At 45.0% G+C, this 27,667-nt stretch overlaps 2 protein-coding genes across 17 annotated transcripts in view; one reads left to right on the top strand and one right to left on the bottom strand.

The window, feature by feature from the left end:
* LOC109639032 (peripheral plasma membrane protein CASK) overlaps positions 1 to 23,958 on the top strand; it is a 42,050-nt gene extending 18,092 nt beyond the window's left edge. Inside the window, exons 6-29 of one of the 15 annotated variants that reach the window (XM_069521165.1) lie at positions 6,231 to 6,333; positions 6,575 to 6,750; positions 7,356 to 7,478; positions 7,757 to 7,840; positions 8,064 to 8,163; positions 9,405 to 9,422; positions 11,644 to 11,765; positions 12,342 to 12,419; positions 12,512 to 12,592; positions 14,276 to 14,464; positions 14,545 to 14,623; positions 14,956 to 15,041; positions 15,445 to 15,513; positions 15,611 to 15,679; positions 16,012 to 16,047; positions 16,770 to 16,811; positions 17,217 to 17,413; positions 17,703 to 17,818; positions 18,535 to 18,615; positions 20,351 to 20,431; positions 20,621 to 20,823; positions 21,134 to 21,217; positions 21,429 to 21,455; positions 22,069 to 23,958. In XM_069521165.1, the coding sequence (XP_069377266.1) occupies positions 6,231 to 6,333; positions 6,575 to 6,750; positions 7,356 to 7,478; positions 7,757 to 7,840; positions 8,064 to 8,163; positions 9,405 to 9,422; positions 11,644 to 11,765; positions 12,342 to 12,419; positions 12,512 to 12,592; positions 14,276 to 14,464; positions 14,545 to 14,623; positions 14,956 to 15,041; positions 15,445 to 15,513; positions 15,611 to 15,679; positions 16,012 to 16,047; positions 16,770 to 16,811; positions 17,217 to 17,413; positions 17,703 to 17,818; positions 18,535 to 18,615; positions 20,351 to 20,431; positions 20,621 to 20,823; positions 21,134 to 21,217; positions 21,429 to 21,455; positions 22,069 to 22,245 (2,421 nt within the window). In that variant the 3' untranslated portion in view covers positions 22,246 to 23,958. Of the gene's footprint in view, positions 1 to 6,230; positions 6,334 to 6,574; positions 6,751 to 7,355; positions 7,479 to 7,756; positions 7,841 to 8,063; positions 8,164 to 9,404; positions 9,423 to 11,640; positions 11,766 to 12,341; positions 12,420 to 12,511; positions 12,593 to 14,275; positions 14,465 to 14,544; positions 14,624 to 14,955; positions 15,042 to 15,444; positions 15,514 to 15,610; positions 15,680 to 16,011; positions 16,048 to 16,769; positions 16,812 to 17,216; positions 17,414 to 17,702; positions 17,819 to 18,534; positions 18,616 to 20,350; positions 20,432 to 20,620; positions 20,824 to 21,133; positions 21,218 to 21,428; positions 21,456 to 22,068 lie in introns of all 15 variants that reach the window. The other 14 variants (XM_069521166.1, XM_069521164.1, XM_069521168.1 and 11 more) reach the window with 14 other exon arrangements.
* LOC109639034 (probable G-protein coupled receptor 34) lies at positions 834 to 24,458 on the bottom strand. 2 transcript variants are annotated; one of them, XM_069521172.1, is made up of 4 exons: positions 24,410 to 24,458; positions 24,112 to 24,221; positions 3,493 to 3,598; positions 834 to 2,493 (listed from the first exon to the last, which is right to left on the bottom strand). In XM_069521172.1, exon 4 carries the CDS (start codon positions 2,450 to 2,452, stop codon positions 1,178 to 1,180), a length of 1,275 nt encoding a protein of 424 aa, XP_069377273.1. In that variant the 5' UTR covers positions 2,453 to 2,493; positions 3,493 to 3,598; positions 24,112 to 24,221; positions 24,410 to 24,458; the 3' UTR covers positions 834 to 1,177. The 2 variants fall into 2 exon arrangements, with proteins under 2 accessions (XP_069377273.1, XP_069377272.1); XM_069521171.1 differs by lacking the exons at positions 24,112 to 24,221; positions 24,410 to 24,458 and adding an exon at positions 3,697 to 3,951.
* Between the last annotated feature and the right edge of the window lie 3,209 nt (positions 24,459 to 27,667).

The following is a 27,667-nucleotide window of genomic DNA, read 5'->3' as shown; positions in this document are numbered from 1 at the left end:
TTTTATAAAATCTGCTGTTTGTATGGTGAAAAATCTCCATTTGAGTGACTTAATAAGCAGTTTGCATGTGGCACACAAGCACAAATGTTATGCAAAATATCCATATTAGCGTGGACAGGGCGTAAACACTGATGCTGCTTTCAGTAAAGGGTGGGAGATGTGAAACCTTTTCATATAGAGCATGATAAACATGCTTTATACCACAGCCTATCATTATCTATTCTGAGATGTTATCTAGTGTCTGTGGGGAGATGATGGTCAAAAACATTTCAGTGTTCATCAGAAAACACTCCCACTGACATTTGCTGCTTTCTTCCTCTCTGATCTAATGTGGGTTTTGAAATGAGCACCTGGAAGTCTGCGGACCTGAGGTTGCATGACAAACAGCCAGTCTGGATTTGTTCGGTGCTCTTATAGCCAGATTAGCATCAACCAACTGATTCCTGCAGGATAATCCATCTAACACAAGCAGCAAACACTAACAGAGCAGATGGAGCAGCCCTGCCCCGCCCCTTAAACCACACACCAGCCGTTTGATCACACATTCCACAAAGGGATCACCGCAGCCTAGTTTGCAGTGAATATCTGTGCTTGTAGGTCAAACCGGGGTGAAATGGAGGGTCACTCATTAGTGCTGCCGTTTGTTTTTAACACCCATCTCCAAGTGTCAAACAGTTAAATTGACAGCTGTACAATGGTTGACTGAATCTGTCACTCATTTCTTTGTTTTGTGTGTAAGGTATTTAAACAGCTACTGCCTTTGTGTGAGGAAGAAAACACCCCATTGTTAAGTCTGAATTTAGGTCCGTTACTTTCAAATAAACAGGATTATATTATCACCACAAATACATTTTATTTTTTCAACAAGAAAGCATTTGACAAGTGTTTGCTTTAACATTTGTCTCCAGGTATACTAAATCCATTATTATAATTATACATATTTATATTTTTAGAGACATTACATCATTGCTTGATAGAAAATAAACATAACATGCATTACTAGGAAAAACTTTGGTTAAAGTGTTCACTGCAGTGCCTCTACTCATAGAGTATTGTCAGTCTCTTTCAGGCGTTAAAGCAGAATTTAATTTCTCAGTCTTTATGCTTTGCTAATTTTTTCAGTCCAACCAATGTCAGAAAAATAAGGTGTTTATTTCTCTGCTGTTCAAACTTGTGATCAGTTTTGGCCAGTAGGTGGAAGCATAGTCTCTCCTGTGTGGTAGAAGGTGGAGTTGTTGACACAGATGCTGGCTCTCGGTGAGGTGGAAGGGATGTTTAGTTCAGGTTTTGGTAACCCCATAGGCACACTCGGCCGTCTGAACTCCGTTGTCGAGCTGTTGGACGTTGCATCATGGAGGAAGAGCCTGTTTCCAAATCGATGCCCAAGCGCCTGCAGTGTGATTTTGCGCACCGAGCCAGATAACAGAAAGTACATGACCGGATCCAAACAACTATTGAAGGCAGAGAATAACAGCATCACCTCATTGGTGTGGTCCATCAGCTGCAAGTAGTCGCACGAGACCTCTCCGCTTAGCTGCGAGAGGATGTAGATGGGCCGAAAGGCGTGGTAGGGTCCGAAACACACGGTGAACAGAAAGAGAACGAAGAAAGATTTCTTGGCAGTGCGTTCATATTTCTGCGCGTTGGGAAGGTCCGGTTTGTCCCGAGACACCCTCAGCAACTGAGAGGCGATCTTTGCATAGGAGACCACGAGCATGATGAAGACGAGCCAGAACAGCACCACCAGCACTGCGTTGAAGTAGGCCTTCCCTCTGGATGTGTGTCGCTGCTTGTACTGGAAGCACTGGTAGGTGTCCTCTTTGTCATCTGCTGTGACAATCATGGACACCAGTCCCATCAGTGACAGACCCCACAGAACCCCACATGCCACCCAGCTCGATGACCGGCTACGTCCCCACATGCCTCTCCGCGCTCTACCTTTCCCCTTCAGCCTCAAGTATCTGTCCAAGCCGATGAGGCCCAGTAACATGATACTGATGTACATGTTCATATAAAATAGAGTCCCCACCAGCTTGCACGCCACTTTTCCCAGAACCCACTTGTTTCCGTTGACATGGTAAAAGACCCTGAAGGGCAGACACGCCAACAGGACCAGATCAGCCACCGCACAGTTGATGAGGAATACTCTCACAGAATTGCGGCTCGAGTGCAAGAAAAGGAAAACCCACAGTGCAAAGAGGTTACCCACGATACCAAAGACAAAGAAGAGCGAGTAGAAGATTACCAGCGGCAAACGGAGGGCAGTTTCATCAAGTTGACAAGTAGTCGGTTTTGGGGGGACCACAGAAATGGTGGAGAAAGGAGAGAAGGAAGGGGGAAGAGATGACATTGAAAGAGGGAGGGATGAAGAGAAGGTAGACAGAGAGGTGTTGGATGATGCAGAAGCTGAAAGAGTGAAGGGGAAAGAAGAAACGGGGGCAAATGAGGTCATTGTGGCTGAGGAGTGACAATTCCAGGGTTTTCAGTCAGGCTCTGAGAAAGAAGGAAAAAAACAATGTCAGTTCATTGTCAACGAACAAATAGTAAGAATAGAAATACATTTAAAAGTTGCAATATTATAAGATAATTATATTGTATTATAAAATTTGATTGATTATGAGGATAAAATTATAATTTAATGAGGAAGAAGTCCCAAGAAATAAAAAAGAAAAATAATCACAAGGACAACCCACAGATCCAAAATGATCACCAAGTATTTCTTAAGAAACCTCATATCACACAGATCTAACCTCACAGTCAACCTGTACCAAACATTTTACTTTCCAAGTCTGTTTGGTTCTTTCTTCAGAGAAGACACAGTTTCTTACACAATCTTACAAGTCCTTCAAAATGATAATGTGGTGCTGATATGAAGAAAGATTTAACTATTTCATTATTCCTTAAACCTATAATATAACAAGATTCTCCACAACAAGATGATCCTCCGATAGTCACTAAATTTAAGACTTAATTCTTCTAATATTCTTTTCTCGTAATATTAGTTTTATCTCAATATTTCACTTTATTCTTTTAAAAATGGTAATATTATGTCTTTATTATCAAAAATAAATGCCCTTTACATGACCATAAATACCATAACTAAAACAAAGCTTACGGCCCTTTATGAGTCATTCATAGGAAGCTGACTAATATATGGGTTTTAGTTTTAAAGGTCAAACATACACAAAGCAACTTACTATGTGTAAAATAACCATTTGACAAACTAATGCAATATGATTAAAAATGTACAGCTCCATAAAATGAGGAGGTTGAGATGAAGTTAATTAAATAACATTTCTAAAAAACACACACATTTCACACTTAACAACATGTTGTTCATCGACTCGGGTGAGAGCTGGATTCATGACTAACTGAAAGTTTCTTGCATATTTAACACATGAATTCCGAGCACAAACCCACTCGTACACGACCACTCACCCCTAACTTTCTGACTGCTACTAACAGATGTTTGGATTAACCCAGAGCACTCACCAGCAATCTCTGCTCCGTTGGAGATTCAGCACAGCTGCAGCTTGAACGTGTGTGAATGTGCAGGGAGGTCGTCCAGTGTGCGTTTTCCTCCATCAAACTTCAAAAGCTGCGAGAAATTCGTTTTAAAAAAGTGACCTGTTAAATAACACTGGAGATAAATAAGTGATAAAACTACAGTCCTTGTCTCAGCACTTTTATCTTCACCTTTCTCTGAATGAGTCATAAATCTTGCAGATGCCTGTTTTTTTCATATCCTTTCTGACAGCATCTGCTCCTCCTCGTCCTCCTCTCAGCTCTCACTCTTTTTCTGTATTTGTCATTGTCCTCTCTGCACAGAAAAGCTTTATTCTCTCCTTTTCTCCTGCATATATGACTGTTTAGTCTGCCAGTCGTCTTGCTCTGCGTCAGCCAACACCCCCCACCCCCCTCCATTTCCCCATTAAGAGAAACATAAAAATGTGATGACAGGAAGTGAGACCACCACCACATCCCATATCCACCCATTTCCTCAGCATATCCACCCTGTTAATCAGCATATGCAGCACTGCCTTGCACCTTTTCTTTTTAAAATGACTTGAATCTGCAGGACTTCTACATTTATTTCTCAGAGGCAGGCGGGCAGGGTGTTTTTAATATGGCGTGCACAGATCAGTGACATCAATCAAGTCAGGGATGAATCCAGTATGTGAAGTGCCTCTTACTGTTTGATATGTGAATTTGATTTAAGGCCTTCTGGGACGGTCCCTCCTTTAACCTATTGAAATATATATAAATATGTATGGACCATAAATTTACTCTTGAACTTGTTGAACTCTCCAGGAATGAATGCAGTGTGTGCTCTGTCTTCCAAGTATTGATCCCCAAAAGCTTCTTTTTTCACACACTTACTGGTCCTGTCAAAGTAAAAGCCTGTTGTCAGCTTATAATAACACCACAGTATAAATCAAGAGAATAAACTGAGACAGTAATTTAATAATAAAGATTGATTAAATAATTGTATTAATCTGCTGGTGAGTGTGGCTGCCTGTTTTTAAGTCAGCACACTTTGCTGTCTTGTAAAATGGGCTTTAAGCTGCAGTGGAACACAGCAGATCTTTTCATGACCTGCCTCCCCCTAAAATGTAGATTCAGTGTCAGTGTGAAAACCGTGCTTTACAGACTATCATGCAAATACAACCACAAATTAAAAACATAGGAAACGGAGACAGGAACGAGGTTTTGCCTTGTGCAGTAGTTCAGTATGTGAAATTAGGTGCTGGTTGTCGTCATTTACTCTTGTTCTCACTCACCCTCTCTCCCTCTCATCTGTCTTCTGTTAAAGTGTCTTTTCTCCATGTTTTAAAATAAGATAATCTGTCGCCTAAGCAACTTTCATGTGAATTAATGCAATGGTTTGTAATTTAAAACCTTGCACACAAGCTGTGAGAGATGCATCTCGAGCTTTCAAAAAGCTCAGTGTTTATTAAGCAAGGACTAGGTCCATGAGAAACAACTGTTTTCTTTCTGTCATAAAAACATGTGGTTATATTTATGTAACATGTCTGGTCACTGTGAAAGCGTGGTTATGGGCAATCGAACATACTGGGTCTTGCACTTTTGCACAGGAAAGTGCAACGCATTGCTCTGCACAGCTGCTGTAAGCTGCAAAGAAATGTCTTTCTGTCTAACAGGAAAAAGAATAAGTCATGACCACGTTAGCTGTTGCCTGCTAGATTTTGTGCAGTGCCTCTCACAGTTTAATTTAAGGGGATGTGACATCCTACATTGGTTGTCTCTATTTTATCCTATTGAAATATATATATAAATATATATGGACCATAGATTTACTCATGAACTTGTTGAGCTCTCCAGGAATGAATGCAGTGTGTGCTCTGTCTTCCCAAGTATTGATCCCCAAAAGCTTCTTTTTTCACACACTTACTGGTCCTGTCAAAGTAAAAGCCTGTTGTCAGCTTATAATAACACCACAGTATAAATCAAGAGAATAAACTGAGACAGTAATTTAATAATAAAGATTGATTAAATATTTGTATTAATCTGCTGGTGAGTGTGGCTGCCTGTTTTTAAGTCAGCACACTTTGCTGTCTGGTAAAATGGGCTTTAAGCTGCAGTGGAACACAGCAGATCTTTTCATGACCTGCCTCCCCCTAAAATGTAGATTCAGTGTCAGTGTGAAAACAATGCTTTACAGACTATCATGCAAATACAACCACAAATTCCAAAACACAGGAAAGGGAGACAGGAACTAACTTTTGCCTTGTGCAGTAGTTCAGTACGTGAAATTAGGTGCTGGTTGTCGTCATTTACTCTTGTTCCCACCCTCTCTCCCTCTCATCTGTCTTCTGTTAAAGTGTCTTTTCTCCATGTTTTAAAATGAGATAATCTATCGCCTAAGCAACTTTCATGTGAATTAATGCAATGGTTTGTAATTTAAAACCTTGCACACAAGCTGTGAGAAATGCATCTCGAGCTTTCAAAAAACTCAGTGTTTATATTTGTGGTTACATGTCTTGTCATTGGGAAAGTGTGGTTATCGCATATACTGGGTTACAAAGAAATGTCTTTCTGCCTGCCAGTAAAAAGAATAGGTCATCATCTCATCAGCTGTTATCTGGTAGATTGGTGTGCACTTTAAGGGGATGTTACGTCCTACATTGGTTGTCTCTGTTTTAAGCTATTGTAAAATACATATTTGGATCATAAACTTATTGTTGAACCTGTATCATCTTCCTCTGCAGCCTCACTGTGTGCTGTTGGCCTCAAAGGAGAACTCTGCTCCAGTCAAGCTTGGAGGGTTTGGAGTGGCAATACAGCTGGGAGAGTCTGGATTAGTAGCTGGAGGTACAGTCACAAACACCCGTGCATGCCTTCCCACTACACTTGTGCATGCTGTGCACGCTTATATAAATAAGGCAACTAGAATAGCAGTCAGTAGAGCTCACACCTCTACCAAGGCCCAACAGTCCACCTAAATTCAAGTTGTCGTGTTCATTTTGACATTTCCCCAACATCTCAATCTCCATTTTTTCCTCAACAGCATATCTCCAAATAGTGAATTACTTAAACTGGCTGCTCTTTTCAGGCCGAGTTGGTACTCCCCACTTCATGGCCCCAGAGGTGGTGAAGAGGGAGCCATATGGCAAACCGGTGGATGTGTGGGGATGTGGGGTCATCCTCTTCATCCTCCTGTCTGGCTGCCTTCCTTTCTACGGCACCAAGGAGCGCTTGTTCGAAGCCATCATTAAAGGCAAATACAAGGTAAGACAATAACTGATTTCTTTTAGTAAGGTCCTCTTTGTCGCTATACTTCAGTGTGCGACAAATACAAGGTTGCACTCGCTGAACATTGTGTGCACTATGCTACTTCACAGTTATTCTGTGAAGGTGTCACCGGTCAAATCATAGCATTGGCGACGGTTCTTTGTCTCTAAGCTTTTTGTGCAAAAAATATATCATGCATTTGGCTGTTACACCACTTGCCAAAAAAAAGTCAGCATGAGGTGCTGAAGAAATTGAAAGTATAAGCAGAAGACGCTGAGATACAGGTCTGATAAATGTTTTGTTTTCAGCTGAGAGGATGAATTTTGCTTGGTGCACTAATCTGTGGCAGACGCAGTCACTGCAGGCAGCTTGATGGATAACACAGTGGTATCGTCCATCACACTGCTGCTGCTAAACATCTGCTGCTAGATTGACAGGTTTTATATTTTCGAGTAAAATCTTAAGTAATAAGCTCTGCCACAACTGCAACTCGGTTCAACGTACTTCAAGTATGTTGATTTATGGAGCGCACAAACTATTTGATTTCCTTTTCCCTTACGTCCTTCACCTGGACTCACCCACTGTCCACTGTTTTTGTCCAGATGAACCCCCGCCAATGGGCCCACATCTCAGAGAGTGCCAAAGACCTGGTGAGACGCATGCTGATGCTGGACCCTGCCGAGAGAATCACAGTTTACGAGGCCCTCAACCACCCCTGGCTGAAGGCAAGATTTGCTCTGACATTAGATGTTGCTGAATGTATTATTGCCCTTGAACTTCCACCTCTTTCTGTGACCTTCTCTTGCGTAATAATTAAAATCAAGACAATTAGTGTGATATGGATATTTGTTGTTTTAGTAAAATAGTATTAGCAACTGAAAATGCTTTAGCTTATTCAAGACCACTTCCTTCTGCTAGGAACTGCTTTCACATCCATTCTGTGACTGCTCTAATAAGTGTGTGAAGTGTAGTGCTTACGTGCGTATATTTGTGTGTGTTGTAGGAGAGGGACAGGTATGCCTACAAGATCCACCTGCCTGAAACGGTGGAGCAGCTGAGGAAGTTCAACTCTAGGAGGAAGCTGAAGGTCAGCACCGTGTCGTTGTTAAAGCTAGAGTCGATTGAGTGTGATTAAAATCAGAGATTAGAGGAAGTGCCACCTCCCCCACAACGTGCAGCTGGTTATAATCACTGACCCATTATAATTTCCTGTCATATGTTTTCTAAGATTCTCAGCTGACATTAAACCCTCATGCAAATACAGACCACCGCATGTACATGGTGTAATAGCTGTATTATCTGTATCCCAGGGTGCAGTCCTGGCTGCTGTTTCCAGCCACAAGTTTAATTCCTTCTATGGAGACCCCCCAGAGGAGCTACATGACTTCTCAGATGACCCCACCTCCTCAGGTAAATCACAACACAGAGCTCTATCCTATTGTAGGGCTGAGAAAGAGGACAATGAATTATTACTAGGAGTTTTATGTGTCATTGGAGGGCAGATGTGAGGTGATGTATCTGCACCAGAGAACACAATCAGCACATTCACTTTCTCACCCAGTTTCTATTCTTGCTTCTCACTGTGATCTCCAGATGTCTGTGCAGAACTTCCTCTGTTTAAAAAAAGACAGTTGTTGCCCAACAGCTTCACTTCCCTGTCTAAGACATGGACTTTCACTTCCTTTTGATAAGAGGACTGCTGGCTGTACCTGCCTGTAGAGATCAGCATAAAAAAACCTCTCAGGTCCTTTACTTAAACAGCAGAAAATGAGCACCGGGTTACATCATCACTTAATGAATCAGAGCGTTACATATTTTACTCTCAGTTTTATATGCGGCCGCTGCAGCCAGATAATTCTCTGTTTGTTGTTTCTGCTGAGGCTGGCAGTATCTTTCAGTCATGCTTCCCAGTCTTTATTTTTGCAGTTGGGCACCAGACATGCTGTCGGTCACTGACTTGTGTGTAGAGTAGTAGATGCTTGCAGCAGCTTGGAAGAATATTCAGACACTCGTCTGCTTTTGCTGATTTTTCTATCTCTGTTGCTGCTCTTTCCTCTTTTCCCCTCTGCCTCCTTTTTACTCCCTCCCTGCCCTCACGCCTCCTTGCTCTGCTAAGAGCTGGTATTAACATCCGTCCCGATAGATCCAATCACAAGTGAACAGCGTTGAGCTCGTCTGATGAGGAGAGAACCAGAAAGATTTGAATAAAATATAAATCCTTCCATGTTGGTCAGGGTTGATATTAGAATCTCTGGGTGGCCACAAACAAATCAATGCATTAAATTGAGATAAAGTAAAAATATGTTGATTCATAGTGAGCAGGTCAAAGAACGTCCTGAGTAGGTGGTCCTTCATATGTGGCACAGGATGCATTAAGTTCACACAGTGTTCTCCTGCGTCCCAGATCACCTCTGTATGTGGTCCGGGTGATTGGATCTCAGGACGCAGACAACGTGCGATCCACTTGTGATTAGATCACTCAGGACTTGTGTTAAAACTAGGTCTGACCAGGGCCTGTCTTCTCTTCCCTCTTTTTTTGTCGTTCGTCTTGTGAGGTGTTAAACTCTACGTCCGTAGTGGCTGTAAACCTGCTCTAATCTCAGCCTCTCTTTCTTTGGTGTTGTTTTTTTCTTCTGCCGTGCGGTTTCTAGGACTGCTAGCTGCTGAAAGTACGTATCCCCCTCCCCACCCATACAATCTTGATGTATGATATCATCATGACATCATCATGACATCATCACTTGCTTTTTTAGTTGCTTTTATTTGTTTTCGGCTTCCCCTGTCTTCTCCACTGTCTCCCTTATGAGAAAATCCCATTTGGTTTAATGAATGTGCTTTTGTTCCAAACAATGAAACTCTGTTCACATGCATCGTTATTATTCCCCTTACCAGAAACCCTGATTTAAAAAATATTCATATTTTTTGCTCATAATATGAACAAAATCAAAAAGAGAGGTTATGATGATTAGATGCTTACATGTTTCACTGCTCTAATAGATGGCTATTATTATAATTATAATCAGGTTTCTCTTCAAACAAATTGTATTCATGTAGTCATATCAATGATTAAGTGATAATTAAACAGCATATTTTACTGAGTCTCTTTTGTTTGTGTTCGGCTTTTACATTTTTCATGCCTGTGGTTTCATGTGGTTGAAATACAAATAGAGCTGAAGACAACATTATTTCACTTAATTAATGCTATTTTAAAGGGGAATTCTGGTCTTTCAAGGGTATTGTTGGAGTAGTATGTTGCATTTAAACAGACGAGAACAAGATGTTTTCTTCCTGCGGTTTCTCTCTCATTCTTCTCAGTTAACAGCTTTTATTTAAAGGTTTTCACACCTGAAAAAATCCAAACCAAGGTCTTTGTTATAGTGTTTACATCTGATTTGATTGGTGTTAGTTTCACATTGTAGAATAGGGAGCGCATCCGGACTTTAGTATGATGCACATACATCCTGCCGTCATCACCTACGTGGGCTATCTATACTTGATATTGATTTGTTTGTAGACAGGCAGGCTTCCGTTTTCGATGTGTTGCAATGCAGCAGGAAGTAGTGTTTCAGTTGATTGAAAGAATAATAGGCACTGTAATATCATAATGATTTGACTACCAGCAAACCGCAACTTAAGGTGCAGTACTCGACACTGGTTTGAATGCGGCAAATGAACGTCGTTGTTGTGCAAATTTTATATTGCTGAAGGCGAAGACTGTAAGCTGCAATACCTGCTTTTTTTTTCTTCTATTTAATGCCGTCTCACTTTCTTGCATCTGGTATGTTCGTACGAACTTTCTCAAAAAAAAATTCGTACTGCAAAGGAACCAAACCCAGTTCAGTTTGATGCAGACCCAGACCTCTATTGGTCAGACACAATTTTGGTCCGTTGGTCCGGACCTTTGTCCGAGGCACCTTTCAGACACATTTAGATTCAGACTAACGTGAAAAGTCCTAAGGTCCAGACCAAGCAAGGTAGGAGTGAAACTGCCCTAAGTCTCATTTGCTTTTTTTTTATCAATGCCATTATTAGCCCAGGATAATACACAGATAAAATTAGAATTTATTTTTCTATAGTTTTCTAGGTAACTATATTCAGTCCCTTATTATCTCTGTTTTTGTTCTGTGGAAGATTATTAAAAAAACAGTAAGTACAGGATTAGAAAAATTGAGGATGGGGAAATTCCCTGTACATGCAATTAATTTATTTTAAATAAAGTGATAACTAGGAACCTTTTTCAGGCCAGTGTGTGGGTTATATATAGTGTAACAGAGTCAAAACTCTTATCCAAAGGATCTTTTAAAGTTCACCACGTTTCGAGGTTTCAGTCAGAACATGTATCACAGCATCATCATTTTTAAATGTCGCATACCTCGATTCCCACGAGTACTCAACAAAGACTTAGATTTGATACGTCATTACATACAGAACATTCATCTTTACTTTTATTTCTTCACCTCTTCCACCCTGTTTATCTATTTCTATTTTGCGTTACTTTTTTCCTTGAGTGTACTGCTCCTAATCCATTATCCACACTTTGACTTACTGAAGTGACTTTCTCCTGATGTTGTATTGATGCCATGTTACCGCTGTTTCTCTGCTTTTGCTGCATGTGTGGGCGATGCAGCAGGTACTTGGGGTTAAATAGTTCTGAGTGTTTGTGTGTGTTTTGTTTGTTTCTCGTCGTACCTTCCGTTGTTTGTGATTATTATTTTTTTGTTTATGTATGTGTTTGTGTTACAGGTAATGTGTCTGTCTTGTTCAGTGTTTGCACTTTGTGTTCTGTTGAATGTTCGCAGGGACTGCTTGGTGTACTTGTGGATGTGTCTGCGTGCTTGTGATTCAGTCTATGTGTATTTGAGTATAACCTCTGCGAGTGTGTGCGTGCAGGGGCAGTGTCGCAGGTTTTGGACAGTCTAGAGGAGATTCATGCGTTGACAGACTGCAGCGAGAAAGACATGGACTTCCTGCACAGTGTCTTTGAAGATCAGCACCTCCACACCCTGCTGGATGTGAGTAAACGCACCATCAGTGCCCCCTCCTCTGTAATAGCAGTAAAGTCCAGCAGGTGGCAGGCAGCTTACAGTGGCAGGAAAAGATTTGGGTAAACCCCAGAGAATTTCTGTCACTGTGAGAAGATTAACTGTTTGTTTTGTTTTTTTTAAAGGCATGAAGTTAAAGATGACACATTTCTTTAGCCTTTAATGCAAGACTACATATTTTATTAAAAAAATGTAAAATAGAAAGTTTATTGTTCTCCCACCACACAATGGTTTATATGTCTATCACTCATATGAGCAGTACTCCACCAGAAAGTTTTCTTTAACTGCCATTTCTTCATTAAATTACAATTTGCTTTCTTCTGCTGTCCTTGATTTTTCATTCTTCTCTGAGGTTTTAGTTCATCTTCTACTCACTTAACTACTCTTAGCAACACAAGTTCTGAGGAGGTGTGCCCAAACCTTTTGCTGCCTCTGCATCTACTTGCCTGAGTGCACATTTTGTGTTTTACATCTTTGATAAACACTTCCAGCTAATCCTCTCGTTTTTATCAGTGGGTCTTACTGAGGTGTTTGTCGTTGTTTCAGCTTTATGACAAAATCAACACCAGGTCGTCTCCTCAGATCAGAAACCCCCCGAGTGATGGAGTGCAAAGAGCTAAAGAGGTAAGAAAATCAGTGCTCCAAAACCGATGTTCTATCATATCTATTCTACATATCCATCCAAAACTTTCTCATTGTGTTTTTTTCCTCACCAGGTACTGGAAACCATCTCCTGCTACACAGAGAACATGGAGGCTAAGGAGCTCAGGAGGATCCTCACGCAGCCACACTTCATGGTTCGTGTTACACACACACTCTTCATTTGTGGCTGGCTGTAGAGGATGCTTTGCTGCTTTCTGACACTACAACCTCCTGTGTTAGAAGTGAGTTCCTGGCAATCCACATAACCCCCTTGGCCACAAAGCTGCTTAACACCTGAGCTTGGCGAGCCCTCGGGCAGGGATAGACTTGTGCAGAGGAGACGGGCGCAGTAGAGCAGTAGGATGAATGTACTGAGGGACGTCACCGTGGATATATAAGAACTTTCACTACGATCACCTGTGAGACTAGTGGCCTAAAAAGAGCTGAGGCTAGAAGAATATCTTTGGAGGATACTGTTGACAGACGTGGGAACTGTAAGTTGAGACTTCATGTAAAGGTGTAAGCATTTTGGAGCCTTTAATTGGTTCACAGAAAGTGTTGCTTGCTTCATTAGTTTGAACACAACAATACAAGAGCAATTAGTTCAGGAAGGCTTGTTTTTTGTCTTTACTGTAGGTCTGTTGCTCTGTAGTCCTCTTCTGATTTATAGTCAATTAGAAAACAGCCCAGTAGCTAAATGTTGGACGATGCAGTGTTCCCCTCTGTCTGTGGCACTTACTGCAGTTGTCACGCTTTAAATTTGGTTCAATCCAATTAGCGCGTCCTGCTCTCTGACCTGCTGGGGTTTTCATCTTGCCACAGACGTTTAGCGTCGCTGCCAGCAGTGTGGGTGTGAAGGGCTTTAGCACACGGGAGGGAACATTTAGTCCTTATCAATCATTTCACTTCTCTGTTTGGTGTATGACTCCATTAATGAGGACGTGATTCAAGGACTTTTTCTGTTCCTGTTGATTTGTTGGTATTATGTGTCAAACACATGTTGTTGCCTTCGTAAACATATTTGTTTCAACGGTTGTTGTTTTCAGCCACATTAATGTTCACCATTCGTCAAAAGCCCCTTGGTGCCAGCTGTTCAGAGTCTACATGACAGTCATGTGTCATTACTGTTGCTGCTATGATGAGCAGATGTGATGGTTTGGCGAACAGCGCTAGTAGATCACACAGAGTGTCAGTGACATGATCAGTGGCCAAAGAGCAGGATTTAGTGTAAGCCACGCTCATTCCAACAATGGAGCTGTGCCAGCACACAGTGATACTGTGTGTGCAACCACATGTACCATCTAGAGAGTGGATACTTGACCCGAGCACCTCAGGTCCTAACCAGCGCAGGTTCGGCCAAAAGAAAGTAAAACAACTACAAACTTGATAAATGGATAGTGGGGGGGTCATCCTGAACAAAAGTATATGGAAAGTTATTTAAAATTAATATTTAATAGGAGCAAGTAATTGATGTGATAATGAAAATGAAGCTGATCTCCCTGTAATTTTCTACAGTAAAATTTGTTGAAACTTGAAGTACAGAAAGTGGAGGTCATCCTGAACAAGAGTGAAGAGAAAATCCTTCGTCACCTCTTCAAGATTTGTAAAAAAGTTATATTTAATAGGAACTTGAGATTTCACTGACTAGTCTGATTCCCTTTTCTCAACAGTTCATCCACCCACGTTTGTGTACATTTCTTTCGACTGTGGGACGTGTTCCAAGCGCTAATGGGCTTCCTTCTCTACAGGGTTCAGCGACAGAACTAAAAACAGAACCCACGTAGGAGCAGTTGGATCCAAGACTCTTTTCATACTTATGGCTGTTTGTGTATTTCCAGGCTCTGCTGCAGACCCATGATGTGGTTGCCCACGAGGTTTACAGCGACGAAGCGTTGAGGGTGACCCCCCCACCCACTTCACCATACCTGAACGGAGACTCCCCGGACAGCACCAACGGAGATATGGACCTGGAGAACGTCACCAGGGTTCGCCTGGTGCAGTTTCAGAAGAACACTGACGAGCCTATGGTGCGCAGTGTGCCACAAGTTTTTGTCACATTGTTTTGTGTTCTCAGTTTCCACTCTGACCCTCTGTCTGTCTCTCCCAGGGCATTACTCTGAAAATGAACGAACTCAACCACTGTATCGTGGCCCGCATCATGCACGGTGGCATGATTCATCGACAGGGTACGCACTCATGCAAAAATACTACGAGCATCTCACACCACTAATGCATTTTTGATTAGCTAACTCAGTTAATGTCAATCTGTTGAGATCTACTCTCCAAATAAAATTGAGTAGAGAGTTTTCCAAAGCAGACAAAGAGAAAACAGTTTGACTAATGGCTGCTAAATGAAATAACGATTAAATGAAGCTCTTCTTTACATTAGCTGGGCTCCCCCTCGAGCCGTCTGAATAACCCCTGGGGTTTCCTGGCCGCTGCTTTGTGAAGCGCTGATGTTTCATCCATCAAGAGTGTCATTTGTAGGCATTATTAATTAATTCTTTCTCCGCCTCAGGGACTCTGCATGTTGGAGATGAGATCCGAGAAATTAATGGCATCAGCGTTGCCAATCAAACGGTGGAACAGCTCCAAAAGATGCTGGTAAGTTACACAGACGTTTTTCACCTCTGTATTTGGGACGTCTTTCAGTATAATGTACTTAACACTCTGAAAACAGAGTATTGTTTGCATGATCCTGTGTTCGATCTAAAATAAATATTATAGAAGCTCAGGGCCTCTGTTGCATTGTCCTCATTTGTTTGCCAAAGATTGTTGTTTGTATGATCCTGATCAAATTGATCTTAAATAAAAAAACATACTAGTTAGAACAGTCATTGAGTTTGCTACAAAAATCAATGGCCTTTGTTTTCTACCTAAAATATCAAACTCATGGTGGCAAACTGCTGGGGTGCTGCGCCTACAGGACTTCATTTTAGAGTTGGGATAAGGTTTAGCAAGATGCTGCTACCATTGTAAACGCATGTTGTTTTTTTCTTCCCCACAGAAAGAGATGAGGGGAAGCATTACTTTCAAGATTGTGCCCAGTTACCGGTCCCAGTCCATGTCCTGTGAGGTATGGTTTCAAACACACACACATTTTGTTTATGTTATAGTTATTTTCAAAATCTGCATAGTGAAAAAAACCATCCTTGTTGTATTTTGTGTTGCAGAAAGAGTCACCAGATTTGTCTCAACAGTCGCCTGCTAACGGTCATGCTAGTGTCACCAGCTCCATCCTGGTATGTTACTGTTCCACCTTTCATGCACACACACACACACACACACAATCTCACTCCTCAACAGACGCACCAGCAACAACATATTAAAGTTAATACAGTCTGTCTTATTGCTATTGTCATCAAGCTCCAAAACAGATGAGTCAACCAAGTGTGTCGGGGTTAAGGTTCATAGCATCAAATCACTACATCTTAGATTGAAATCAGTTCCTCCAAAATGTCAAAAGAAAAGTATGCAGTCTCACAATAAAGGTATATATATATATATATATATATATGTATACAATCCTGCAAAACAAACACTCGCATTTAACGTTTTTCGTCTTCCCAACCAGGACCTGCCATCGACGATTCAGCCCAAAGGCCGTCAGGTGAGAGTTCCTCCTCCTTAACATTATGAATTCTTTCCCTCTGCTCCTTCCTTTGCTTTACAATCTGGTTACTTTACTTACAAACTAACACTGACGTCCAAATGTTCGTGTTAAAAGCACTCGTCTTCCATTCCCATCGTTTTGATTTTGTTAACGCGGGTATTATTCTTCAATGTCAGATCTTAACTTTCGTTTCACCTCGATCTGATCATTGGAAAGGATTCCTACACTGCTGTAAAAACAAGAGGATGATTTGTAAGCGATAGTTTGTTTCCTGGTCTGGAAATTATTACTTTGTACTGTCATAGCTGAGTGGACAGGCTTAATTATGAGTTAACTAATTTGAGATGTAAAGTGTTTGGAACTCTGCCTCGTTAACGCGTCCCTTAACATGTCACATTGGTTCATTTTGGCCATTTTGCCTGCTGCACGATGTGTTTAAGATCTCACACACACACACACTTGCATGCAGTCCTGACGTCAAGTATTTTTACAGATGCACATTTTCTGCTCTTTAGACTGAAGTCTGAAAAACAAAATATGTGTTATTGTCAAAATATTTGCAGCCTGGACTGTATAAAATGCAGGACAGTTGTTTAAATATTATAGATTCAGCCTCCGATTGTGGGTCCATCATCGCCCCTCCTTTGTTTATGCCCCCCCAACATTTTCTACCGCATGATATATGTGTAAGTGTGTGTGTGATGCTCTCAACCCCATAGATCTCCAGAACTACTACTATCAAGGACAAATTGTCCATCAAGGTAAGATGTCTCTAAGTGGAGCCTCTGTAGAGGTAGATCCCCTCCCCCCTCCTCCCACCCCCATCGCAGCGTTCGATTCCTCATCGTAGTTTTGTCTAGATCCCATGCTGGCTATCAACGTGCAACGGAAAAAAACGTGGATGTATTTGCATAAGCCGTCTGTAAATTAAGTGCAATGTTCAATCATCCTGCTGTTTATGTATTTAAATGTCTGTGCCCCTTCCTGCTTCAGCTTACTTGCCCTTAGCTGTCTTTTAATGAAAAGTGTTGGCGTCACATCACTAACTATTTAACAGTGCGTCTCCTTTCATACGGCGGCTTCTCTCGATCATCTTCTTCCTCGTGTATCCTCCAATGATCACACCGCACGCTGTCGTTTACAACTGTTTGTTTTCTCCCCCACAGATTTACGTACGCGCTCAGTTTGAATACGACCCGACGAAAGATGACCTCATCCCGTGCAAGGAGGCGGGCATTCGCTTCCAGGTGGGCGACATCATTCAGATCATCTCCAAGGACGACCACAACTGGTGGCAGGGAAAGTTGGAGAACACCAAGAACGCCACGGCGGGCCTCATCCCCTCGCCTGAGCTGCAGGAGTGGTGAGCAAAACTACTCACTGACGCTTGCAACCTAGTATTGTTTCAAAATATCCAAGTGAATTGTATTACAGCTAAATTATAAAATATTAAAACATTGTAAAGCAAGCGTCATTCCTACCAGGAGTCCTGTTTCTTCTGTCAGATCTGACAGACACCACAGGAGTTCAGGAATCACTTCACCACAATGCTAACTTGTATTTGTCATAGCTACAGCCTCAGTCTTTTTTAGACACATTAAAGGGACAGTTCACTGAAAGTCACTGCTTATCTACTTCCCCTGTGTTTCTAGGCGTGTGGCTTGTATAGCCATGGAAAAGACCAAACAGGAACAACAGGCCAGTTGTACCTGGTTTGGCAAAAAGAAAAAACAGTATAAGGACAAGTACCTGGCAAAGCACAATGCAGGTGAGACATGAGACGTAGTAGAACACAAAGTCCTACAGGCTCAAAGTAAAGAAAGTGCTTTTGAATTAGAGTAACTGCTGCACGCTGTGTTGTGTTTCTCCCTCTGACAGACCTCTCCTACTGTTGTCTCAATTTCACTGACTAACACTGTTGCAATGAACAGCTTTTGATGTTTTAAACCTGTTATGGTGTGTTTCTTAATTTGTCTTTTTTATTAACCCTTCCACTCCCATCCTCTGTCCATATTTCATGCTGTCTCTTACCCAATGATATGGCTGCATGTAAGTAACTCCAGACAGCTGGCATCCAGCTTCTGTGTTATTACTCCTCTCTCTGCTTTTGTACCACATCCTTGTCCTTTTGTCTCCTTGACTTTTGAGTGATGGCTGCTTTATTAGGGTTTTTAGTGGAGATGAAATTAAAATTGACCAGATGTTAGTCAGCTTAGCATTGTTTTGCTTTTGTCTGACCAAGGTTAGTGCAAATACGCAGGGTTTAATTTTTTCAGGTCAGGTGAAATTATTACAATGATTCAAACATTTTTATATTCAGAAAGTCCAACACAAATCTGACTGAGGATCTAAGCTTTAGAGATAAAACATTGGAATCGCTGCACATGTAATTAGCATTGACATTACTTGTGTTTGAGGTACATCCAGCTAAAACAAAAACCTGCTATAAAACAAGGTGTTAACTCTAAACTTTCTCCTCGACAGTGTTTGACCAACTAGATCTGGTGACGTATGAGGAAGTGGTGAAACTGCCATCGTTCAAGAGGAAAACACTGGTGTTGCTGGGTAAGTAAAGACAGTGGATTCTTAACAAACACTGCTGTCACTGCTGTCAGGAAAAAAAAATAATTCATGAACTAGAAAACTATTTCTGTAAATTTGAACATAGGTATATTCAGGTCATTGCCTGATAATCGTGTATATATCGGCCTCTACCTTTTTATTCACAAACACCTGCTTGAGGATTTTAACTCATTCTAAGCAGTTAAGAGTAAATTCACCAACGTACACTGCTCAAACAAATAAAGGGAACACTGAAACAACACGATGTAAAGTCGGTCACAGTTCAATCAACGTGTCCAGTGAGGAAGCAACACTGATTGTGAATCAGTTTCACCTCCTGTTGTGCTAATGGATCAGACAACAGGTGGAAACGAGAGGCAATTACCAAGACAACCATTTCTCTGTCCTCTCGTGTTTCTCACTGATGTTTGGTCACGTTTGCATTTTGCCAGAGTCTCACCAGTAGAGGTAGCATGAGGCGTGAGGCGGCGTCTACAACCCACAGAGGTGGGATCAGCCTGTGATCTAATTCTTCCACTTTTATTTTGAGTATGATTCTGAATCCAGACCTCCACGGGATAATGATTTTGATTTCCATTGATCATTCTTATGTTATTTTGTTCTCAACGCATTCCACTATCGAATGAATAAAGATTTTCAACTGGAAAATTTCATTCATTGAATCTAGGATGTGTTGTTTAAGTGTTCCCTTTATTTTTTTGAGCATGAACCAGCAGAGATGTTAAAGAGTTGAATTGTTTGTGTTAAGTGCCGAAATTCAGATAAAAGTCTCAGGAGGGCTCTCGCCACTGATCTCTTATGTTTGTGATGGTCTGTACACTAGCTTCTATGCGTCAGTCAGCTTTCACATGAACACCGCCTTAGTGTTGCCACCAGGTGGAGAAAGAAACAGCTGTCAGAACAAAATGTCTCAGGCACAAGTGAGCTACAATCAAGGAGATGGGCAACTTGCCTCCCCTTAGTGGGGATGTGGGTAAACAATGCATTTAACATCAGAAGCAAACCAGTTTATGATCTTTAGAAGAAATGCAGCATTGGTTGTAATATGTTGTGTGAATCATCCTTGTTATTATGGAGGAAGCTTTTTTTCTTTCAACTCCCACATAGTCACGACTATCTCAACCTTGTGTTTTACATTTCTACATCCATTACAACAACTTTTTCTGCTGGTTTCTTCAGTTGTTCTAGATGTTTTAATTGTTTTCAAACTCTTATTTCATTCACCAGGACTTCTTTCAGATTTCATGTCCCTACATAGCACTTGCTTTTTGGCCTTGGTCAGCTCACAATGAGATGATTTATGACTCCCTCGCTGCGTCTGAACAGTGTTTAACCTTGGTTTTTAATCACTGGCAGCTGTGTATATAATTCCCTGAATCAATGTTCAAATTCTGTGACATCTTTATGTTGAGGTAGGTGATGTGACAACATGACGTGGAGGTGGGCATTAAAGATTAAAAAACAGACAGTTTTTAAGGAGTGACGACTAAACTAAACAATTCATCGACTGAAAATTGTTTAAAGTCATCAATCGGCCATCAAGGCCTAAAACAATTCATTCAGACAGACGGGTTACAGTCTATCCCCGATCTTTGACCTCCTGTTATGTTACAGCTCAGAAAACAAGTCTGATTGTCTTTTGAACCACGACGGACAAGCTGCAAGTTTCTCTCGTTTCTCGTCAGACTTTAGAGGAGTCTCTGCTGTTTTGTTTCAGGTGCACACGGAGTGGGAAGGAGGCACATCAAGAATACACTCATCACCAAACATCCAGACCGGTTCGCATACCCCATCCCCCGTAAGGAGCCGCACACACTCTAACGCAACAACTACACACTAAAAACACGACCACACAAGCTTCATCATTTTACACATCTTAACTTTTAGATATCATTTACAGAGAATAAAATCACGTGTCTACTACAAAGGCACACACACAGGTTTTGTGTTTGTTAGCTGTTTGTTATCCATCTTTCCCTCTGCTCAGACACAACTCGACCTCCTAAGAAGGATGAGGAGAACGGGAAAAACTACTACTTTGTGACTCATGACCAGATGATGCAGGACATCAGCAACAATGACTACCTGGAGTACGGAAGCCACGAGGACGCCATGTATGGAACCAGGCTGGAGACCATCAGGCAGATCCATGCACAGGGCATGATCTCCATCCTGGACGTTGAACCACAGGTAACAAAGCATTTGACTAAAATAACGTCACTTGATGGGATGTGACTAGTTTGAAGAGGCTCACAAACAAAACAACGTCTGAATTCAAAGCCATCCCATCATTGGAAAGGCTACAGCAGGTAAAGGGTAACGTGCAGGAACGTTTGACACATAAAGTTGGTACAGTAAAAAACTACAAGATACCTGATAACATGCAAACACTGCAGCCTCCCAGATTCAAGTGAAAACAAGATTCACTAACATTTACTCAAAGTTACTCACTCACACACTCTCTCCCTCTCTCTCTCTCTCCCTCTCTCTCTCTCATCAGGCACTAAAGATCCTCAGGACTGCAGAGTTTGCTCCCTACGTCGTCTTCATCGCAGCTCCCACCATCACCCCAGGCATGACCGAGGTACAGCCACAAAAACTCCTGCTTGTTTACTGTATCGGCTTGTACTCACTGTCATTCAGTCTTTGATTACACCTTTCAAGCTTGCTCCAGAACATCCAGTGGGAAATCCGCCTTACCGTTGTTTCTCTCGCTGCATGTGCCCTGTTTGCTGTACAAACCTGCCTGTCTGTTTGTATTTTCTTTGGCATGCCTATTTTCATTTGCACTTGAGGTTCCAAAATGGTGCAGGAAACTGCCCGTGAGTACTAATTAAATGTTGTCAATTCACGTTGTGTTTGGCCTCCTGTGTTTGTTGTAGCTCTAGTTGTTGTCCGCTCTTTGTCCTTTTGTTTTCCTTTAATTCTCCTAATCCCTCGAATAATCCTCTTAATTTTGTGTTTTCTCAGTTGTGCATCTTCGTGGGTAGTTTTTCTATTTTAATCCTTACTCTGCCTGTATATTTAAAACTGCTGTGATTTTACTATATCTGATCAGCAGGTGGCAGATTCCTGCACTTTAAATTAAAATCCTTTTTACAAACATAAAATTCAAAAGGACACAGAGGGAACAATATAAGTACTTATAGTAAAAATATTTGAAGCATCTAAAGAGCATTTAGTGATCAGACAACAACCAAGAGTCTAATCTTAATGAATACAAATCAAATTCTGATCTTAACATCTTCTTCCAGCTTAAAACGCAGGAGATTAGTATTAGTTTGACAATTGCACTTTCAATTGGGACTTGAAACACTCTGTCCTAATTCTAAATATGTGGGAATTTAAAGTATCAGCACACTGAACTCCAGGGCGCCAGGAAGAAAAACCCTCACCCAGTCACTGAAACCTGTCTTTTCTCCATCGTCCACGCAGGACGACTCTCTGGAGCGGCTCCAGAAGGAATCGGAGATGCTGCAGCACACCTACGCTCATTACTTCGACCAAACCATCATCAACAACGAGATCGACGACACCATCCGCCTGCTGGAGGAGGCCGTCGACCTGGTGTCCACCACCTCTCAGTGGGTCCCCGTCTCCTGGGTCTACTGACACGCGATGGACGGCGACCGGCTCATCACCCCCCGAACCTCTGATCCGACACGGATGGTAAACTTTGATCAGTTCCCCCTCGAGTCACGTCTCTCTCATCAGGACCATAACATTTCCTCTGTAGATAAACTCGTTGAAAAAGAGGGAAATGAAGAAACTCTGAACTCTGGTGACGCCTCACGACAGAGACTTGATCCTGCCCCTTGCCACTTTTTCTCAACAGCCTGAAAGGCGTATTGTTGTGTACATATATACATATATATATATATAAATGATAAAAACATAAGTGAATATGTTTCTGTCCTCCTATAGTTGAAGGGTGAGGAGTGTGTGGAGGGGCAGTGTGGTAGATATTTTGTACTTTTCTTTTGTAATCGATGGATGGCTGGTACTAGTGGAGGCAATAGCAAGCATGACCATGAAGCAGTCTTATGTGGGTGCCTGTGTATGTGGGTGCCTGTGTGTGCGTGGACCTTTAAGGCACTTCTCGTGGTACTGTGTCCTCCTCCTCTCCGACATCCCCCCCCCCCCGACCTCGGCCCCTGTGACCAACAAGCCGAACTCTGAAGCACATCGGAAGCTGCTATAGTGGCGACAAGTTAACTCCCTCAGCTCGGAATGCAACTTTTGAGTTAAGTGAAGAAAATAAAAAATAAAGCACAGGAAACTTGGCAGTTTCTTCCTCCCTCCTCCTCCTCCTCTCCCCCCCCCAGCCCTTTATTTATTTCACCGGCCTTCTGTGCCTGTCAGTCTGTTGAAGGAGCACACTTCATCCCTCTGTCCCCTCCCTGACGATCTTTGTTTACATCTCCGTTTGGACAAAATGGACAATGAAGAAGACGTGTACCGCATTTTCCCTCTTCACCTCGCCATGTTCATTTTGTCTTGCCTTCGCCACTCTTCCTCACGAACCCTCTCACCCCCCCTCCGTACTAATCAGCGGGTCAACGGATCTGGAACATCGTTCTCGGTGGGGCACAATCAGCTGTGACACATCCACCACTTTAAAAAAAATGGCTCCTGAACTGGAATACAAAAAATAACTGAATGGAAAGGAGAAAAATCAAACTGCCTTATCAGAGCCTCGGGAAGGAGACGGTAACACCTATGCACACCCCTGGTTTCTGCCAGGCAGCCCAACAACAACAACAACAACAACAACAATAACCATTTTCTTCTTTCCTCAGAGAGCCACGCTTGTTTAAAAAAAAAAGTGTTGATAGAAATGTGTGTGGAAGGGGAGGGGCCTCTCGAATCCAATCCTAGAGCCAAACGTTTTGGAACTGTTAACTGTCGTCTTTGAAAATATAAAAAGGAGTATTCCTGTTTTTTGAGGGAGAGAAAATAACTCAATTTTGTGTGTAAATGTTTCAGTGGTGCGTACGTCATACGAGTGAACTACCAAGAGCCAGTGTATATTAACCCTTAAAAGAAGCTCAGTATGTGACATAACCTCTTCGTGGTCTACCAGAAGTGGCACGACGCCACCGCCGCATCAGCAAAAAATAATGATTTAAAAAATCCAAACACTAATAACTGTGTGGTGTCGCTGCCGTCCTGCCACTTGTGGTAAAGTTCTCATTTTAAAGTCCTGTGTAAATTACCTCTGCAAAATGACAAAAGCAGCTCTTCTCTATGAAATGTTGTGGGTTTTTTGTTTTTTGTTATTTCATTTTTAAAAAATATATATTTCCTTTTACGTGTTTAAAGAAACCTGCCTCGTCTTTCTTTCAATCTTAAGATGTGGGAGCATGTGCGGGTGGGTGAAATGGATTTTACGTACACATTTAGAAGCCAACATCTATTCAAAGTATGTTTGAACAAAGTTTGCGTGACACTGCAGCAGCAAAGTGATGAGGGGCTCACATGTACAAAGCTGAAGGTCCGACCACAGACGCCAGGAACGCAGACACCGCTCCGGAGCCGCTGCCGACCTCCACGCACACAGCCGGGCTGCAGACAGCGGAGAGAGACGCCTGGTGTGACGGTCAGGGGTCATTTCCGGGTGAGTTCCAGGGAAACGTGCGTCTGACCTGATGTTGTGCAGCCGCTGCGCGTGTTTCTCCAGCGCGTGAGAAGGAACGAGTCCTCCGCGGGCTCGTACACGTCCTGGAAGTGTCCCCGTCCAGCGTGGGAGTAAAGGGGAGTGTGGAAACCGGCGCACATGTCTCCTCCACCGCTTCACTCAGCTTCACGCACAAAAACACCGCCATGATACAGTGTTTACAATCCACTTCCTCATGCACACCACGTCACGGTGACGTAAGTGGACCGCTTCTTCAAATCCTCTCATTAAACAATATTTAAAAAATCAAATGAACAGAAGTCTGTTACAGTTACATTAATTACACAGAGAGAAGTTAAAACATAACATTAGTAAAGAATGAGATGAAGACAAATGTGATGCAGTGTCCGTTTTAGTTTAGATGAAGAAAGATTCTATAGATCACAAATCAAACATGAGCTCCCACTCCTCAGTGAATCTGCCCCTAGTTGTCACCATAGACTGTATATATATAGTTGTCATGGTCACATTTCCAAAACATCCACAGAGTGAGACCTCTGTCTTTTCTCGACGCTCTCTCCAACACCCCCACCCCACACCCCTCTCCCCCCACCCTCCCCACCCCTCTCCCCCCTCTCCCCCACCCCACACCCTCACCCCACACCCCTCTCTCCCCCACCCCACCCCCCTCTCCCACACCCCTCCCCCCCACCCTCCACCCCACTCTCCCCCCCTCTCCAACACCCCCACCCCACACCCCTCTCCCCCCACCCTCCACCCCTCTCCAACACCCCCCCCCTCCAAAACCCCACTCTCCCCCCTCTCCCACACACCACCCACCCCCCTTCTCAAACCCTCCACCCCACTCTCCCCCCCTCTCCAACACCCCCACCCCACACCCCTCTCACCCCACCCTCCCCACCCCTCTCCCCCCTCTCCAACACCCCTCTCCCCCCACCCTCCCCACCCCTCTCCCCCCTCTCCAACACCCTCACCCCTCTCCCCCCCTCTCCCACACCCCTCTCCCCCCACCCTCCACCCCTCTCCAACACCCCCACCCCACACCCCTCTCCCACACACCACCCACCCCTCTCTCCCCCACCCCACACCCCTCTCCCCCACACCCCACACCCCTCTCCCCCCCTCTCCAACACCCCCCCCCTCCAAAACCCCACTCTCCCCCCTCTCCCACACACCACCCACCCCCCTTCTCAAACCCCCCACCCCTCTCCCCCCACCCTCCACCCCACTCTCCCCCCTCTCCAACACCCTCACCCCTCTCCCCCCTCTCCCCCACCCCACACCCTCCCCCCTCTCCCCCACCCCACACCCCTCTCCCCCCTCTCCAACACCCCCACCCCACACCCCTCTCCCCCCACCCTCCCCACCCCTCTCCTCAAACCCCCCACCCCTCTCCCCCCACCCTCCACCCTCCACACCCCTCTCCCCCCCTCTCCAACACCCTCACCCCTCTCCCCCCTCTCCCCCACCCCACACCCCTCTCCCCCCACCCTCCACACCCGTCTCCCCCCTCTCCCACACACCACCCACCCCTCTCCCCCACCCCACACCCCTCTCCAACCCCCCACCCCGCACCCCACCCCCCTCTCCAACACCCCACACCCCTCTCCCCCCCACCCCACTCTCACCCCTCTCCAACACCCCCACCCCACACCTCTCTCCCCCCACCCTCCACATCCCTCTCCCCACCTCTCCCCCCACCCTCCCCACCCCTCTCCCCCCCTCCAACACCCTCACCCCTCTCCCCCCTCTCCAACACCCCACACCCCTCTCCCCCCACCCTCCACACCCCTCTCCCCCTCTCTCCCACACACCACCCACCCCCCTTCCCAAACCCCCCACCCCCCCTCCAAAACCCCTCTCCCCCCCCTCTCCCACACACCACCCACCCCTCTCTCCCCCACCCCACACCCCTCTCCCCCCCCTCTCCAACACCCCCCCCCTCCAAAACCCCACTCTCCCCCCTCTCCCACACACCACCCACCCCCCTTCTCAAACCCCCCACCCCTCTCCCCCCACCCTCCACACCCCTCTCCCCCCTCTCCCACACACCACCCCCCCTTCTCAACACCCTCACCCCTCTCCCCCCTCCAACACCTCCCCCATCTCCAACACCCCACACCCCTCTCCCCCCACCCTCCACACCCGTCTCCCCCCTCTCCCACACACCACCCACCCCTCTCCCCCACCCCACACCCCTCTCCAACCCCCCACCCCGCACCCCACCCCCCTCTCCAACACCCCACACCCCTCTCCCCCCCACCCCACTCTCACCCCTCTCCAACACCCCCACCCCACACCTCTCTCCCCCCACCCTCCACATCCCTCTCCCCACCTCTCCCCCCAACCTCCCCACCCCTCTCCCCCCCTCCAACACCCTCACCCCTCTCCCCCCTCTCCAACACCCCACACCCCTCTCCCCCCACCCTCCACACACCACCCACCCCTCTCCCCCCACCCTCCACACCACCCACCCCCCTTCCCAAACCCCCCACCCCCCCCTCCAAAACCCCTCTCCCCCCCCTCTCCCACACACCACCCACCCCTCTCTCCCCCACCCCACACCCCTCTCCCCCCCTCTCCAACACCCCCCCCCCCTCCAAAACCCCACTCTCCCCCCCTCTCCCACACACCACCCACCCCCCTTCTCAAACCCCCCACCCCTCTCCCCCCACCCTCCACACCCCTCTCCCCCCTCTCCCACACACCACCCCCCTTCTCAACACCCTCACCCCTCTCCCCCCTCCAACACCTCCCCCATCTCCAACACCCCACACCCCTCTCCCCCCACCCTCCACACCCGTCTCCCCCCTCTCCCACACACCACCCACCCCTCTCCCCCACCCCACACCCCTCTCCAACCCCCCACCCCGCACCCCACCCCCCTCTCCAACACCCCACACCCCTCTCCCCCCCACCCCACTCTCACCCCTCTCCAACACCCCCACCCCACACCTCTCTCCCCCCACCCTCCACATCCCTCTCCCCATCTCTCCCCCCAACCTCCCCACCCCTCTCCCCCCCTCCAACACCCTCACCCCTCTCCCCCATCTCCAACACCCCACACCCCTCTCCCCCCACCCTCCACACCCGTCTCCCCCCTCTCCCACACACCACCCACCCCTCTCCCCCACCCCACACCCCTCTCCAACCCCCCACCCCGCACCCCACCCCCCTCTCCAACACCCCACACCCCTCTCCCCCCCCACCCCACTCTCACCCCTCTCCAACACCCCCACCCCACACCTCTCTCCCCCCACCCTCCACATCCCTCTCCCCACCTCTCTAACACCCCCCAAGTCACTCTCCCCCCTCTCCAACACCCACACCCCTCTCCCCCACTCTCCACTCCCATTAAGGACTGCGTGGCCCGAGCGTTCATTCGCCATCTCTTTA

The sequence above is a fragment of the Paralichthys olivaceus genome, chromosome 24 (assembly GCF_024713975.1).
Source record: "Paralichthys olivaceus isolate ysfri-2021 chromosome 24, ASM2471397v2, whole genome shotgun sequence".
Taxonomy (NCBI): Eukaryota; Metazoa; Chordata; class Actinopteri; order Pleuronectiformes; family Paralichthyidae; genus Paralichthys; species Paralichthys olivaceus.
The sequence above is the reverse complement of the archived record's forward strand: the minus strand, read 5'-3'. Positions and strand labels throughout refer to the sequence as shown.